Here is a 17,555-nt window from a genome sequence, read left to right as displayed (position 1 = left end):
CCATAGGTAACGAAGAAACGTAAACAAAAACACGAAATTATTTTGTATCTGTTGTAATCCAATTTCTAACGCCAAAAACTACTTTCTAACTATATGTTTGTTTTATTTAAACAATGTGGCAATATATCTACTAATATTTTACCGTATTTGCTCTTTTCTAGATTAAAAAAGGGTGACATGGCGCGTAGAAACACTAAACATGGTTGGACAGACACTCAAGTTTTCACATACCCTTTGCCGCCAAATAAAACTCAACTTTTCACCAAGTACAGGTACGTGGAGAGACCACACACTGCAGCAGTTACATATCTTGAAAAAATGCTGACAAAAACATCACTGACGACGCAGAAAGTTACCCACCAAGACATTGAAAGTAAATATAATAATTTGTTCTCCCCCTCCTGTATCATAATAATAAATTGGCTGTCAAACAGTTTATCATGTTTTGTTTTCACAACCAATCGTCTCATACTTTTATTACGAAATAATTCTAAAATAAGTTTAAAATCACAGAAAAAATAATGCACCACTGAATGAATGAATGTAACTTAGTTATTCTCGTCTGGGCAAAAAAAGACATTCATTATAACACGGGGGTTCTGTTTCATACACCTCGCGCCAACTTACAAATTACCAACACTGCAACCATTATTCAAACCAGACATTTTTTACCACATTTGTTTGCAGACTTTGGAAACAATGTTTACAAGAATAAAGTTAAAAGGTATGAACAAGAAAAACATGAAGCTGTTGAAAGAGCAGTAGAAGAAACTAAACGTGAAGCAAAACTACAAGCTGAAAAGGTAGGTATGCCTATTTTATTTCCCTTGTGCCCCTTTAATTAGTGAATGTCTGCAATATCCGCTATGTCATAGGACATAGTGGATACACCAAACATGCACTAATTAAAGGGACCCAAAAAACAGTGCTAATAAAGTGTGTTTATATATTCTCTATATAAATAAGGTGCCACAGCAAGACAGGGATTTAGACCCTTTAAGATTTAGACCAGAGTTGGCCATTTACCTTGTTCTAATGATGCAAAAAGTCTACTTTAATTTAGACACACTATTGTCATATAATCTGTAACTTAGGTTTTCTAAATCTTTAAAATCTCAGGTATTAGCAGCAGCGTTAGACAAAGCAAACGTTGAAAAAGAAACCGCGCTTGAAAAGCAAAAAAATTATTACGAGGAAATAAAGAAAAGGATCATATTTGGACGAGACTGTCTTGAAAAAGAAAGAACCAAACAGCTTGTGGTAAAGATGGAAAAGGAAAAAGAATTGGCGTTAAAGGAACAATGGGAAAAAGCTGAAAGGTGATTAAATAGAAAATTGGATGTTATCCTCATATGCTTTTTGGTTGTAATTTAAGTTTCCTAGTTGTTTATTAAGATATGTTTTTTAAGGAACACTAATATATTGTTCAATGTAATGAAAAACACTTTATGATTTGTCAGCGTTATTATCTCATAACATGCATATCTATTTGTTGTATATCTAAACTAGTAACATTCATTTCCTCCAAAGATAAACAAAGAAAGAGTAGTTAACTTATCTTTTCCCATGTTAGAATAAAAAAGTGGTGATCACTTTTATATTTCTCATTTCTTCCAAGGATAAAGAAAGAAACAGTAGTGGGAGCTCTAAAGGAGCAGAAACGAGTCCTGAGAGCAGAATCTGCTCTTGAGCGAGAAACTGCCATCGCGAGAGCTTTGTCGGTTGCTCGAGGAAAGTTCGATCAAAAGATTGAAGAAGAGGTTGAAAAAGTTCGAGAGGAATGTTGGTTGGTTGGAAAGGAACAACTGAATCGAAGCAAAATTATTCACAAACATGAAATTGAAAGATTGCATGAAAGGTGGGTTTGGATTGAGATCTTTTGGAAATTAAGTTTTTTGTAACCAGACATTTACTATTTAATTTGGTTGGGTCGCCTACAGCTGTGTGAAATGCAGTTTCGAAAATTGAGTTACCAAAGCCTCGCTATAAATTTTACCTAATATATTATTGTGCTGCAAAAAGTCTGGGAAGTCCGTATGTCACTAAAATAAATCTGTGTGATAAGAATGCTGTTCCACAGGATTGAATTTAATTTACACATTATATTTAAACAACAAAAAGGTTGAGAAGTACCTATGTCAGCAAATTTACAAATAAAGCCAAGTAAATCCAACAATATTCCACAGGATTGCAGTTTTAACCCAAGAATCGAAGAAAGTTGAAAAGAAGCGTGACCTTGCACAGAGGGATTTTATCGACATTGAAAGTGATTATTCACATTTCCTTGACTTCACCACACCCGTGAGTTGCCACTCAGATTATCTTATCACCCCACGCAAGTTAAAACATGGGATGGCAGAAAGCAGGCAGGAACAACAAACGCAAACAAACTTAATCGCATTGGACCAAAAGACACAGTCAGTGCAAACCAATGTTCAAATCTTGGCAAGAAGATAATGAAGAAAGCATTTGCCTTCATATGCTAAATATACACAATGTGTATTTATATGCAAACCTGGGATGTCTGGCTGCAGAAGTTATGTGCCAGCATATCTATATAAAAGAGCTTTGGCTTTTAAAATTAGCCAGAAATGTGGTTTTAAAAACTCTATCCATACACAACAGTTTTTCTAGAAACAACAAGTTTACCAAAAAAGGAAACGAAACCATACATAATAATTTTTCAAAATAAGTATGCTGCTGTTTTGATTCAATAAATTGTCACCTATCTATCCTCTTGATACGCAAATCTGGAAGTTATAATACAGGTGTTTTATTGTAGCCCCTTGTGCCTGCTTACAAATAACTATAAATATTATCCTGTGCATGATTGTTTCCTTTGATTTATTTCCAAAACTTGATTTTGTGAGTAAATACTAAAAACAACTCTAGTATTTTCATTTGGGTTGAAGCAATTATCCATTTCATATCATATTTACCAATTAGAACCAATAGTTTAACAATATAGTCCACATTTTCGCAATTTTTTACTTCACATACCCCTATACAATTCTTTGTCCCCTGTTACGTTCCATGGCACATAGAAACATATTTGTCCCCATAGAATCACTATATAAACATCAGAAAACCACCGGGACCTTAGCGCTTACGATCGGAAGTAATTCCATTGTTTTAAGTTTCCAGTTTGCGATATCTTTAGAAACAGATTGCCAGAGTTGTCCGTGTCTTGGTTCAGCGTTGACGCATCTCTTTAAAACTTCGTTCTGTTTTTCCTGTTGAACAAAATAATGTTAGTTAAATGAATTAAGGATTTCCTGGTCAGTTTTAAAACAAACAACAGCCCATATATATGACAGTATGACACAATTGTCTTTATTCAGTTTTAAACTGACACATATAAAAATAAAGACAATTGTTGCATGTTTCCATATCGTCTTTTTAACAATTAACAACTGTCTTTTAAAGTTGCGAGGATATCGTTATATAATTATTCTTTGTTACCACAAAGTTGAACAATAAAAAAAACATTTTACCACAACCTGCTATATGTTTGTGTATTAAAAACATTCCACTTTAATAAAAACACACACTAACAAACATACAAAACAACGACTTACTTCATTCCCATGTGCGAGTTCAAACCGATAGAAGAAAGCCCAAGCGTCTCCAAAGTCTTGGTCAATTTTAACTGTCCTTAAAAACCATTCGCGGGCTTTTGTCAGTTTGCGCTCGCTCCAGAATAATCTGTGGACATTTAAACTGGTTTACAAATGAGTGGGGTTTCTCACCATGGGGTTTCTCTTATGAGATTGGTCAGGGTGTTGGGGTAATGGGCCAAATGAGGTCTAAATCTTAGTTCCTTGACAAGAACCTTACCTATTTAGAATATAGGAAACTAAATGGAAATGTTTTTAAATTTTGGTCAATACTATTAGAAATTAGAACAAAACAGGTTACAATCCAAATTTACTTTAAAATTGAGTCTGATTTCCCATTTCTAACATAGAAATCCCATACCAACCTTGCAACAGCGAGCAAAACATGCGAGTCGTGTTCGCATTTCTTTAACGCATCAACGCTCTTCGTTTTACGCTGTGGTCGCGCCTCAATGAATATTGCTTCGGACCATAGGAGTCCCGACGATGGACATTCTTGCAACGCGCGTGCCATCAAACTACTTGCGATGTTCTTTATGTCCGACTTCCATTCTAACCTTATAGATGCTAACCTGTGTTTTGAACATGGTGAAAAATCCATGAATTAACAACAAAATTAGTACATCGTAAAACGTAACGTATGAAATCAAGGTCGTATCATATATATATGCACTGTAATGTTTGTATTGAAACTGACCAGAAAATCTGTGTTTAATGCACCTAGATTATTATACAGTCACTACAGTATTCAGGCTGGACAACTGTTAAAAAGCCTAAGTTTACTTTTAAAAAAATGGGGTAAAATTAATTTCCTAAAACCCAACCCACAAACTACATACCAGAGTTCTGGGCAGTTTGGATTCTTAAGTCGAGCTTTCTCAAGGACTGCCCTTGCTTTTGTTAACATTCCCTTCTTTTGTTCAAGCTTGCTCAATAGAATCCATAATGGAATGGCACGTGGACATTTTCCCAAACCCTGTTTAACGTATTGTGTGTTGAATATATGTATAACTGTATAAAGAGATACATTTACATTCAATAGTATATAGGTATATAGAGAAATGAACATTTTAGTTGTCCAGCATCTTGGCTCGGTGGTTTGGTGTTTGGATCGAAAAACTCACCAACATAGAGACACTGTTAAACAATAATTCAAATTTTCTATAATTGACACCCTAAACCCTTTATTTTTTTTATTTTTTATAATTATCAACCTTATACCTAAATTTCAGGACCAATATACCCTTGTAGGATCACACCTATTTAAAATATACATGAACAACCCACCGCAGTATAAGCTTCTCTCGCCGATTGAATTTCACCAACTTGTTCGAAAATCTGACCTTTCATCATCCATAGTTTAGCAAAGTCGGGATATTTATTCGTGGCTTCATCAAGCAATGATCGGGCATCATCAAGTAGGTTCAAACACCATTCAAGTTTGATTGACTGCAATGTAAGAGGTAGATGGAGATAAGTTGATTGGGTTTATAAAAGTGATATTAAAATTATTGAACTGTTTAATTTAGTTTACAAAAAAGTAAAGGTATATTTTAGAGTAAAATTAAATAAAAGTTGGACTTTGGGTAAAGTGATAAATCGGTTGAATATTACAGTTTATTGCAACCTGTCAAGTTTTTATTGCATAGCTTGTAAGTTTTTATCGACGTAGTTTGTACATTATGACATCATATATAATGAGGCAACCCATTATGACATCACATACCTTCATCATAACACGTGCAGTACAAGCATTAGCACGAGCTTTAGCAAGAAGTTTCCTCGCTCGATCGTGTTCATTATTCTCAGATTCCAACTTAACAGCAGCAAGCCAGATGTCTTCAGAGTTCGGGTTGGCTTGGAAAGCAAGGGCAAGAATGGATCTGTGGGGTAAGGGACATTAATAGGTGGTAAAATCTGGCATAAATTCTAGCTTGGATAAATTCTAGGTAAAATCTGGCATAAATTCTAGTTTAGATAAATTCTAGGTAAAATCTGGCATAAATTCTAGCTTGGATAAATTCTAGGTAAAATCTGGCATAAATTCTAGCTTGGATAAATTCTAGGTAATCTGGCATAAATTCTAGACGGATATTCATAATGGGTAAAAGCAAGAATATATCTGGTAATAATGGTTGTTAGTGACTATGACTATGACTAGTCTCGTTATCTTTTATTTGCTTTACTTTTTTCATTTCTTCCCTTTTGCATGGGTTATTTGCGTTTTGTGTGATCAATTTACGGCAAAAAGCCTAGGACTTCTGCTGTGCCACACTACGGGACCTCACCCACATAAAACAGAGAGTGGTGAAATCTGGCATTTTTGATCGTGGATATTAGTGACTAGTCTTGTTATCTTTTAGTTGCTTTATTTTTTAGTCTTAATAAATTTAGCTTTCGCGTGCAACAGTATAGCAATAGTACGCGGGATAGGCTCCAAATTTTTAGAGTGTAAAGAGTCCTCTGTAATATATATGTTGCTGCCAGGAGTACAATACTTGTATTTTTTTCTTCCAGTAAAAATTTTGCTAACTAACATTCGAAGACCTATTCAGGTCATCTTTATCAAGGTGTGAGGGAGACTTCTATTGTTTACATTCAACACCCTGCAGACTTGCAACATACCTGGCAGCTGAGATATCATTAGCCATCCATTTAGACTTGGCTCCCATCAACCAGAGGACTTCAGCTTTAGGACAATGAGCCACAGCTTTCTGTAGCAAAGTTTCAAGCGAGTCACGAGTGCCGTGGTTCTTCTCCAAGTATGCAGCTCGTAGCCAAATGCTCTTTTTGCTGCGTAGATAAATTGAGATAATGGTAAACACATGTCACCTGTGTGCAAGTATGTACACTGTTTATTGGGAAATGTTTATTTGGGTGGGGTATATTTGGTTGTGGGTAATTATTCTGGATTGTCAAGGTGGAAGTTACTACCCAGTTACCTACACCTCATACACCAGACACACATTGTGTATTCATACACCTCATGCTCACTGCCAAGTTATAACATAGGTGTCTTCTTATACACCAGACACAGATGGTGTATTCATACAACTCATGCTCACTGTTGAGTTATAAAATTGATTTCTTTTTATACACCAGACACACATGGTGTATTCATACACCTCATGCTCACTGTCGAGTTATAACATGGGTGTCTTCTTATACACATATTAAACTATAGATACCAAGCAAACAATAACCACCACATAACCAACCTTGGAAGTAAGTTAAGAGCATGAGCATACATAGCACGCGCACACTCATATGCACCATGTGATATTGAACTCTCAGCATCATTCATCCATGTATGTTTCCTATCTTCCTCCTCCACTCCTATACCTGTGTGCGGGAGGGGATGATATGGGTTAGTGGTTATGGGTAGTAACCAGCAGTGGGGCACTCATGAGTAAATATTTGCTCCAATAGGCTAACAAACATACTCCTATGTCTGTGTCGGGGTTAGTTTTGTATTGGGTTAAATATGTGCTTACAAATTTGTGATGTTTTATTTTAAATTTGTGGGGGATAGGTGGTAACTCAGGGGTTAATGGTTATGGGTAGCAGCAAAAGAACACTGTTGGGTAAAGATACCATAAGAACTTTTAAATCTAAAAATACTAAAACGCAGTTGTATTGATAGTCTTTATAGAAACCATAGGTGTAACGTATTTTTTATTTTTTGCAAACCCTGGGTGGGAACCAACACTTACCAATTACATTCCTCACTATACTTTGACAAGTCACGATACTTCCCGACTTTTCTGTGTCTTCTGCATCTTTTATCCACTGTTCTCTGTGAAAATAAAATCATGATAAAAAAACAAAAAATAAATAATATGTTTAGTTTTATTCTGTTACTTCTGCGACCAGGCATAATGTAAATAGTCATTTAACGGCTCATCTGGTATGAAATAACGCAGTGTATTTCTAAGGTTTTGTCTGCTATCCAGCAAGACTTTATCAGGGAATGTGGCAAATCAAAGATCAGAAATACACTACTTTCTTCATACCAGATGAGCTGTTGAAACAATGTTTGTTTCTTTTGACAAGTATTGAATTAATGGATCAAGCGCTCAAACTTGTATTTTCATTTTCACATGTTTTCATTACTAACCGTGGGGTAAACTGCTATTATCCCGGGTCTCCTGTCATGCCTCACCATATAACCGAACACGTGTGACAAATAGCATATAAAGAGATAGTGCATGAATTATACAAAAATTAAAAGCGTCCACATTCCCACCTGTTAATATCCACCATATTAGCTTTGAGTGAAGTTATTGATCTTTCAATAATTTTGTTCACCATCTTATGGTTGTCGTGCGCCTCCTCTAGTTTGGCTGCTGTTATCCAAATGTGTCGGTCGGTGGGAATGTGTTCACGTGCTTTGTTTAATACCTGGGTTCATATGGTGGTTAATTAGATTATGTTGTTTATATGCGTACATATACTCGGTAAGGTCATATGGTTGGGTTAATAGGGTTTAAATTGTTAAACTGTTAGGTGTAATATACTCAGTGAGGTCTAGATGGTAGTACCCTGGGGGTTGGGGTAATAGACCTACACCCCAGTTCTCTGAAAGTAAAATTTAAAAAAGGCATCAAATCGTAAATCTTACATATTGGCAAACCTTAAATTGAAAAAAATACCAAATAAAACCCACAATATTTATTTCATACAAATCCTACCTTTCTAGCATTCTGATATGATTCAAGCTTAGCAAGAGCCAACCACAATTCAGTACTATGTGGACAACATTCAACTGCCCTCGATAACATTATACGAGCGTCATCTGTATCTTCCAACTCCACGGCTACTTTCCATAAACGAACCGAGTTTGGAACATTTTCAAGCGCTGTGGGTGGAAATATTTTAACTGTAAGGTTTTATAATGCTGTGTTTGGGTTGTAGGTAAACACCTTAGGTTCACATAAAATACGCACAGTTTGGGTAAAGAATAGCCTCTGGACTAAATCTCAGATTCCTGGCATGCCCTACAGTAGAATCTCTTCCGTATAGAATAGATGGACCAGATCAAAAAATCTATTTTCTATTGATTTACTAAATGCAGGAATAACAGACTAACTGACACCTCTTTGTCAGGTCAACGTGAAACCAATTTTTCCACAGCTCCTTAGAATGCTTGCAGTTATAAAATAAGTGTTCAAATTTACCCCCGACCTCAGACAGGTCCTAGAGATGCCCACTGTAGCACCTTTACCCTATATAATAGCAACCACAACCAACCTTTTCTATAAACTCTCTTCTTAGCTTTATCATCAGTTTCGAGCGATGCAGCTCGTATCCATATCTTTACTGATAACGGCAACTGCACGATGGCGCTAGCACACACAGCTTTTGAAACATCACTGGGTTGTAGCCTCGCTGCTTCCAACCAAACGTCTTCACTCTAAATATATTGTTTCTACTTTTAATAACGCATATACAATATAATGGGACCTAGAAATTTACGTGTCATTCTGGTGAAATTAAAATGTGAAAACATTAGAAGTGATTGGGATATTATAGTAATTAAATAGGCCTACACACATGCGTATCTTAGTATCTTGCCCTGTAAATAGTAAAAATAAATTACAAAACTTTTCATATTACTCATTCAAGCTTTAAATAACAGATATCGGCCAATTAACTCAATGCTCCTTACTCTTTAATACATACATCTCCTATAACACAGCTCATACCAATTTGTACACATACACCCCACATTAGCTCACCTTAGGACACATCTCCGTCCCTTTCATGATAATATTCCTCGCAACTTGTAACTTCCCTGTTACTTCCTCCAGTCTAGCCGAAGCAATCCACGCAGGGGGGTGTTTAGGGTTGGTTTCACGAACTGATTTCAACAATAACCTCGCCTTCTTAATATCGGCAACGTCTCCACCATATTGGGGTAACATGGAGTGAAGATCCGTGAGGTAACCCTTGGGGTCAACCACTGTTTGGCCGCTCACTGAGTCGGACACCTGAGGGGTGGGTGTGGGGTTAGGTACTTTATACCGGAAGTCTAAATGGCTATTGCCAATACTTAAACACAAGCATCCATTACAGCTTTTCTTAGAACTTTAGACCGATGTTTCGTGGTCTCACCGAGTCAGATACCTGAACGGTGGCTTAGGTATTTAAAATAATGAATAAATGGAACTTATTAATTTAATATAGTAGCGCGGCAGGATAACAACCGTCGTTATAACACGAGTGTTCTGTCCCATACACCTCGTGCCAGCTTAGAGTTACCAAGTATGTAACTTTGTGGGTGATCACAATGGTAGCAGCATTAAGCCTTGAATCTGTAAAGTGGTTAGCAACAAGACAGGTTGCTATCCACTTTGCATAGGAATATACAGGTAAACTATTACAGTAAATTAATATCTAGTAAATTACAAGGAGTAAATTACTATCAATAATTTGTAACCTACCTGGCTCAACCTCATGTCCATAAGTGTGTTTCTAGCTTGGCCAATCTTTCTCATGTCAAGTTCACCAGCAGGAGTTGACCAACCTGGGGTAGCTGTGCCAGGGAAGGGAGTGTTTAAGCCAGATGGAAATGGAGTGTTGATGCCACCGTATTGCTGTTGTCTGTTATTTATGTAAAGTTAATCGAGGAGGTTCCCTATGTTTGACAAATATTAATTATGTCGGCCCTGACAAGTTCCAAAATGTAATGCCTACGCAGACAACTAACATCAAACAAATAAAGCATTTTTTTAAAAACCTGGGGTATCAACGAGTCAAACAAAGAGCCTTAGCTCCAGTATATCTACCTTGCATCCAGTGTATTGACTGTAGCACTTTGTGCCAAACCTCTAGTGAACAATGAATCAGGCACGGGGGTTATCTTCTCTAGTTGGGGGTTACGTTGTCGCTTGTTTCGTGCATCACCGACCGCAGGTATGTTTGACCAATCATCTTCGGATATCTATGGAAGATTTATATTATTTCTATAAGTATGAAGAAAAAACATATATATATATACTAAAGAATTGTAACATTAAAATAAAGAAGCTATATTATTAGCATTGCCTATTAATTTATAGTAAAGTTGCAACATTTAATAGTAAATTTGTAAGTATATAGCCTATATAGTAAATTTACTAAATGAGTATTGTAAATAAGTAAGTAACACTTAAACCCCACTACTTACCACACTCAATTTCCTCTTTAAATCAGAAAACATTTGTTGAATCTTCGGTCTCTCTTCCCTGAACCTCTCCAGCTCCTCCCTCTCCCTCCTTTCCCGATATTGCTTCCTCCGTTCATCCATCTTTCGATCCACGCTCTCATAAACAGCATCCGCTTCCTCGTCATCTTTCTCGTAAGGTCCGGAGGAAAAAAGGTTCCCAGCGTAACCCGTGAACTAACGAGAAATAAAGAGTTTACCATATTTCATCAGAAATTATAGTCCTAGGATATGTATAGCTGTTCCTATTTGAGAATCTAGAATTTTTAGAGGAGAAAGGGTTCCCAGTGTGGCCGGTCAACTAATGAAGATTCTGATGTTGTTGCTACCAGTTATGACATTATGTATAAGAAAATACATGTACATTTTATGGGAATTTATAGCCATATAAGCATCTAGTTCATCAACATAAATCCCTTGGTTGCTTAATTACACTTAAGTTTACATTTTTATAACAACAACAACATAAACCATTCGAAACTTTATAAATCAATTTCAGTTTGCAATTATTTAAAGGTTTAAACAAACTAAAGAGCAATAGATAGTAGAAAATAAAAAAATATATGAATATTTAATATTCACTTTTACACAGTTTAAAATAAATTTCTGTCAGAGTTAGATCCTATGGTGTGGCATTCTATGTGAGATTTAGGCCATAGACGGCCCATTTCAAATAAATAAATCCAAGGTATTTTTATACCTCATCATAATTAGCATCATTCAAGTCCTCTTCTTCATCTTCTGTCTTCCTGGAAGCTTTAAGTTGATCTCCAACCGTCCTTAATCCAGGTGGAGCGTGTCTATCATCTGTTGGATCACTTACGTCACGAGCGGGACCGATATCTGATCGTGTAGTAAAGCCTGTAGCTCTGAAAATAGGATGTAATCAGATGTGCTATCTTATTATGATGTGGTAGCTTATTATGGAAATAAGATTTAACCACCAGATGTTACATAAAACAAAACTTCTCTTTTTAAAATTTTAAATATATAATTATAAAAAATCTTCTTGTTTCTTGAAGATAAGAAACACAAACATCATATAGCAACTTTTCTGCTCAAAAAGGAAGGTAAATGTAAAAAAAAACAACATGATTTTTGTAAGTATCAGAATTTTTGCAACACCTTTTATGTGGAAAACATAAAACAAGCAATAAAACCTACCCTCTCCCTAACCCAGGCACATATCCTGGTGGAGCTGCTTGTCCCAGCCAAGGTTTCTTTTTCTTTTGTTGTTGGATAACTCCAGTAATATCAGACATTCCTAATGTTGTGTATTTGCATCAAGAAAATTGAACTCAATTTGTCGGTCTTTCTGCTCAATGTTTACCTGTGTATAGACGATTTTTTGTTAAATTTACAAAAAATTACGATTTAATATAACAACATATACCATTTATGGTTAAATTTATATATAATATCATGGTTTGTTTATTGCGTGTTTACTTAAGAACATTAAAAAAAAACTCAAAGAAAACGAAAACATTTCGTCTGAAAATGCTGCAGCATAGACATCTTATATATTTGGGGGAGTTACTAGGCATGTAATTTGTGAATCAATACGACCTTTTAACGATAGTTTTACGTCAACTGTTTATTTCGTTGATATTTTATAATGATTAATTGTAGAAACATAGACAAATATTTAGTTTTAATTACTAAAATATTTAGATAAATTACTTTAGAATTTACGTTGGGGAAAATCCCGAACAGTAATACCCCTACCATACACAAGACCCTTTATATTTCTATTAATTGGGAACAGCAGTCAGGCGATTTTTATCATATCAATAATGCAGCTTATAAACATTATATTACTTTAATTATGGTTATATACTTTACAGATGTAGCAGAAGATCGGTTACAATTTTTCACACTCCTCATCAAAAGAAATTCTAACTTCACTGCTATCTTAGGTAAACTGTACTAAAACATGTAGAAATGCCACCACTTTTTGAACAGAACTACAGCTTTTTAGCATAATCTGGAGGCATTAAACAAAATTTCGCAGGCGCACACAATGTAAGCTGGGCATTGACAAACAATGCTTAAATCAAAATCTCTTGCAGTGCCCTGCTGTAAGATCTTACTAATATAGAATAAAACCCAATAAATATAATCATTGAAAACCAGTTTCCATCTTCTATTATTTACTTTTAACTGCACGCTAACAAAATATTACAATGAGATAAAATAAACCACACGATTTTAGTTTCCAATTCCATTGCTGAGGTAGTGAATGCTAAAGGCTGAGTATACAGAGTTCAAGTCCCACCTTTGGTAGTTATAAGGCACTTGAAATTGGACCTAGTTATCCTCTATAACCTTGTACATATAATACGTAAAAATGTTATAACATTTCATTCAAAATGAAGGAGAAGTCAAAAAGAGAGACATCAGTAACAAAGAAAAAAGGCAAAATGTAGTGAATAGTAACTGTGTTAGTTTTATGCTGCATCAAACAGTAGTAGCAGCTGTATTAATATAAACAAAACAGTAATACTATGTAAACAGTAGTTCTGTAGGTTTCCTAACAAGAAAATATCCTTAAATTAAAAAAAACACGATTTTTACCAAATTAAGAAACAGAATGAATGTGGTAGCTTAGATTAAGGTTAATTATTTTAGATAAAAAATGTTTTAAGTACTTTAGCACATTTTGTTTCTATAGAAATCCTATGCAAAATACTGCATCAAAAATAATTTGGTAAATTAATTAAAAAATGTACCTAAAAGAATTGTTGTATGCATTTTTATCCCACTACATATTTTATAGAAAAGATTTGCAAAAGTTTTCCATATTTTAAAACCATAACACAACTTCTAAGCTTTGTGTAATGAGGGTTTGAGGTTTATGCAATAAACGTTTCGAATGTTTGGCTTTAAATATATTTATACACTTAATTTAAATATAATCATGTATTCAAATTTAAATATATTTTTATATTCAAATTCAAACATATTTCTAAATTCAAAAATTTTCATTTTAGTTTCATTTAAAACAATCACATTGTTGGAAAAACGTCATTTTGTCGCATATGTGGGGACAAATGAACAGGAGGTGACAGTAGAGGGTGCGTTGCCATGCCACCTGTGTTACCATGGTAGCGTGATACAAGGACATCCAGTCTGTCACGTGATGATGATATGATAGGGATCGCTCGTGAACAATCAGAATCATGGAGGTTAGTACTGTTCACCTGAGAAGAAGTAAAAAGATATTGATAATGTGTGTTAAAACCAAACATCCCTGACCCTGAGAATTGAGACTTTGTAGGACATAACACGTTTAAAAAATAAGGTCTCTGGATGGTATCATCCTACTTGGGATATAGGTTTATTGTAATGAGACAAATCAGACAATAAATTTACACTGCAGGTACTATGCGTGCTTCTCTGAAGAGTAAAGACCTCACCCTTATAGAACAGAACCTCTATTATTGAGCGTCTATAAACTGCCTCAGTGGGGTCTAGATAGTAACACCCTGGGTGTTGGGGTAATAGACCCACATCCCAGGTCACAGCAGTGCCTTACCCTTATAGAGTATAATCTACATTATTTAGTGTATATGAACTGACTCAGTAGTGTCTAGATGGCAGCACCCTGGGTGTTGGGGTAATAGACCTACATCCCAAGTCTCGGGTGTGTCATACTAAAAACTTTAACCTTTCAGATTAAAACCTAATCAAACTGACCTGTAAAAGTCGATCATAAGGAAGCACGCCACATCTGTGCGCTGGCCCACCAGGACGCACGGTATGCACGAAGACGCCGGGTTCAATTTGACCGTCGGAAAGAGAAAAACCAAAATCTTCATTCATGTTTTCTTTAAATAAAGTCAACTGCAACAAAATATACATTTCTTAAATTATGTAATAGGGAGCTAAACCCGCAAAAAGAAAGTGATCGCCTAATTGGCAATGTAGAATAAGGGGGTAAAAACCTTGACAAATATTCTATAAAGCCACTATACTTTAAATTTTTATTTTATTTTTTAATTCCTTTATAATAAACATTTTTTACACTTCATTAAAATAGATTTTAGCTATATACATCATATATTCCATCAGACATCATATATTTCACTCACACGGTGGAACTGGAGAGGCACGCTTGGTGACACTGTGTTCTTCGCACTCGCTTGTCGTCGATGGTTGAACACTTGGTGGCGACCACGAGGCTCACTTCCGATTGTTAGTTTCGACTGTAATAATAATAATGAATTTAACTTATTTATCCTCGCGTGGCCGGAAAACGACAGTCCTTATATGTTTCATACACGTCAAGCCCACTTACCATTTACCACATAATTTTTTCAGATACTATTGTTTTTAATGCATGGGTTATGATTTAAAAACCCATAAAAAAAAACAGAACCACTTGGTTGGAGCAATATCCACTGAGTATCTTGCCCAAAAACACATATGCTATATTCCCCCTCCTACCTCAAGATCATGCAGGTAACCAGTGGATTGACCAACTGACTTCAAATCTTCCAAAGCTCGCTGCCAATCAGCTACTGGAGCTGTGGATGGTGGGTGTCTGTGTGTGGAGGGATGAATGGTTAAGCAAAGGAACTGTTAGTGAGATTTAAATTAAAAAGTATTGATTAAGCTCACATAATTAAACTGATCATTTTTACATGACATTGCCTGTGTAAGATGGATGAATGGTTAAGTAATGTAACTTCTATATACATCCTGTTGTTGCCAGGCATATTATACGAATACTATTTTACAAAACAAGCCTTTAATGACGGGATAGCATTTAAATAGACTTGGTTGGGTTATTTACATGACGTGTAGTTCAACATAGAAAACGAACAAAGTGTCTGAAATCTAGATAGCGTCACATAAGAATTGAGATTAGACATGCTTAAAGTAATTAATAAAACAGAAATATTGAATATTATGCTACCTTCTCTCTGGTGATCTATTGGTTCTTGATCTGATGTGAGCTCTTGTTCCCCAAGTATCTGAGTAAGTACGGGGGGCACCGGGTTCAAACCTGGGCGAAGGCAGTTATTATTGATTTCATTTTTAATAAGTTATCTACTTTGGGTGAGGTTTGAACTTACACCCCTAAGTTCACTACATAGAGCATCCATACAAAGTCTTGTATTTCATACAGGCTTATTTAGTGTAAAGGTATCTCTCATATGGTGAATAGTATATTTTCTGCTTTCAAAATCAAATCTGCATACTAAATACATAAAACCTGACACACTAAGCCTAAATGTTGAAATAAACAACAAAAACTAACGAAAAAAGTTTGTCTATACAACTCTACAACCATAGTTAGAACTAAAACCACTTTGCTCTCATGTTACATCATATGTGGGCTAAACTACATACCAAACCTAACACCCTAAGCCCAAATACCAAATTAACCAGTGAAAAAAGTTTGTCTATATATACCTTCTATACCCAAGCCCAGCCCAAATGTCAAAATAAACACAAAAACGAAAAGTTAACCATGGTGGCCCTCAACCATAGGTGGATTTAAACTTACTTGGATCTCATCTTATCAAAGTGCCGTAGGTTTGAATCCATTTTCTTTTGCTCCCTGCTCCTCGTGGAGCTGTGTCCGGATGTTGGAGTGGAAGTTGGAAGATGATCATGAAGGTTGGGGGAGAGGTTGCTCTGTTGGTGGCTTCCTGGAGGATAAAGAAGATAACAATGATGATAGAACAAATAGGAATAACTAAAATATACCATTTGAATAGCGAGAATAATGACGCTATTTAGCTGAAATATTTATCTTTTAAAGTATACAATTGGTTGGACTTGATTTTTGTTACGTTCGAACATGATTTTTGATTTTTGTTACGATTTTTGTCACAGTTGTTACAGACTTTTTACAGTTGGACTTGATTTTTGTTACGTTTTCAACCTGATTTTTACGTTTTTAAACAAAATGTAATCATCCCCACCTGTGCTACTCCTCGTTCTATAAGCATCGCTTCCATCACCCCACGAATCAACCGCGCTATCCACACTTGCTGCCCCTGCTGGACCTGGTCGCACCCCACGACCCTTCAACAAGGGTTCAGGGGGCTCCGAGGGGGTTTTAGGGGTTGAGGTACGATCTGTAGGAGTGTGGTCAGGTAGGGGTCCCATGGGTGGGGGTAAAATGTCATCTTCGGGGTCGCTTAGTTCTGTTATTGGTTCATTCTGTGATGTAATAATCATAATCATATAGTTAAAAAAATTGTTAGTGATTGTGGGCGTACATTTAATGGGATATTTTAATATCTAATTAACAATTGGAATAACAAAAGTGCGTACATTAAAAAATAAATCAGAAGATTGGTATTAACAGCATAAATAGAAATTCTTATCGAGGAGTTTAAAAGTTTCTCAAAATTCCTTGTCGAGAACCTGAGATTTAGGCCAGATGAAGCCCATAACCGCAACTCTTCTGACACATCTTAAACAATCAAATTAACATAATTTTACCATAGAGGGGTTTCTGTTGATGGTGCTTGTAGCAAACGAAGGCTTGCGAGGTTTTTCACTGATTTGACGTTTTATTTTTAGCACAACGCTTTCGCCAGCGTTTTGTAACAAGTCAATGGCATCGCTTAGGGGTTTGGCACGAAGAGAAACGTTGTTTATCGATAAGATTTTATCGCCTTCATGAATTGCACCAGTTCTGTTATGAAAATGAAGTTAAATAACCCTAAATTTAAGGTCCATGCCATAGCACCATTTGAATTTATAACTTTTTACCT

The 17,555-nt window shown here is 35.7% G+C and overlaps 3 protein-coding genes across 6 annotated transcripts in view; 1 reads left to right on the top strand and 2 right to left on the bottom strand.

Moving 5' to 3' along the window:
- The first annotated feature begins 100 nt into the window (after positions 1-100).
- LOC149734334 (uncharacterized) lies at positions 101-2,886 on the top strand. Its single transcript, XM_089881914.1, has 5 exons — positions 101-373; positions 688-803; positions 1,120-1,319; positions 1,619-1,858; positions 2,187-2,886. Exons 1-5 carry the CDS (start codon positions 178-180, stop codon positions 2,455-2,457), a joined length of 1,023 nt encoding a protein of 340 aa, XP_089738040.1. The 5' UTR covers positions 101-177; the 3' UTR covers positions 2,458-2,886.
- Positions 2,822-12,151, bottom strand: LOC149734333 (pre-mRNA-processing factor 6-like). The gene is made up of 18 exons (XM_089881900.1): positions 11,986-12,151; positions 11,522-11,690; positions 10,786-10,998; positions 10,406-10,560; positions 10,061-10,220; positions 9,356-9,607; positions 8,868-9,030; positions 8,309-8,475; positions 7,864-8,018; positions 7,331-7,413; positions 6,836-6,959; positions 6,243-6,410; positions 5,344-5,500; positions 4,905-5,066; positions 4,457-4,593; positions 3,983-4,189; positions 3,579-3,705; positions 2,822-3,233 (listed from the first exon to the last, which is right to left on the bottom strand). Exons 1-18 carry the CDS (start codon positions 12,081-12,083, stop codon positions 3,081-3,083), a joined length of 2,850 nt encoding a protein of 949 aa, XP_089738026.1. The 5' UTR covers positions 12,084-12,151; the 3' UTR covers positions 2,822-3,080.
- A 798-nt stretch (positions 12,152-12,949) lies between these two features.
- LOC149734330 (glutamate receptor-interacting protein 2-like) overlaps positions 12,950-17,555 on the bottom strand; it is a 33,964-nt gene continuing 29,358 nt past the window's right edge. For all 4 annotated transcript variants that reach the window (XM_089881893.1, XM_089881890.1, XM_089881891.1 and 1 more), the window contains 8 exons: positions 17,281-17,476; positions 16,755-16,995; positions 16,334-16,478; positions 15,740-15,829; positions 15,268-15,364; positions 14,913-15,026; positions 14,518-14,664; positions 12,950-14,021 (listed from right to left, as the gene is read on the bottom strand). In XM_089881893.1, coding sequence (XP_089738019.1) covers positions 13,827-14,021; positions 14,518-14,664; positions 14,913-15,026; positions 15,268-15,364; positions 15,740-15,829; positions 16,334-16,478; positions 16,755-16,995; positions 17,281-17,476 — 1,225 coding nt within the window. In that variant the 3' untranslated portion in view covers positions 12,950-13,826. The remainder of the gene's footprint in view (positions 14,022-14,517; positions 14,665-14,912; positions 15,027-15,267; positions 15,365-15,739; positions 15,830-16,333; positions 16,479-16,754; positions 16,996-17,280; positions 17,477-17,555) is intronic.

This window comes from Ciona robusta, chromosome 7 (genome assembly GCF_009617815.1).
Source record: "Ciona robusta chromosome 7, ASM961781v2".
In the NCBI taxonomy this organism is placed as follows: domain Eukaryota; kingdom Metazoa; phylum Chordata; class Ascidiacea; order Phlebobranchia; family Cionidae; genus Ciona; species Ciona robusta.
The sequence above is the reverse complement of the archived record's forward strand: the minus strand, read 5'-3'. Positions and strand labels throughout refer to the sequence as shown.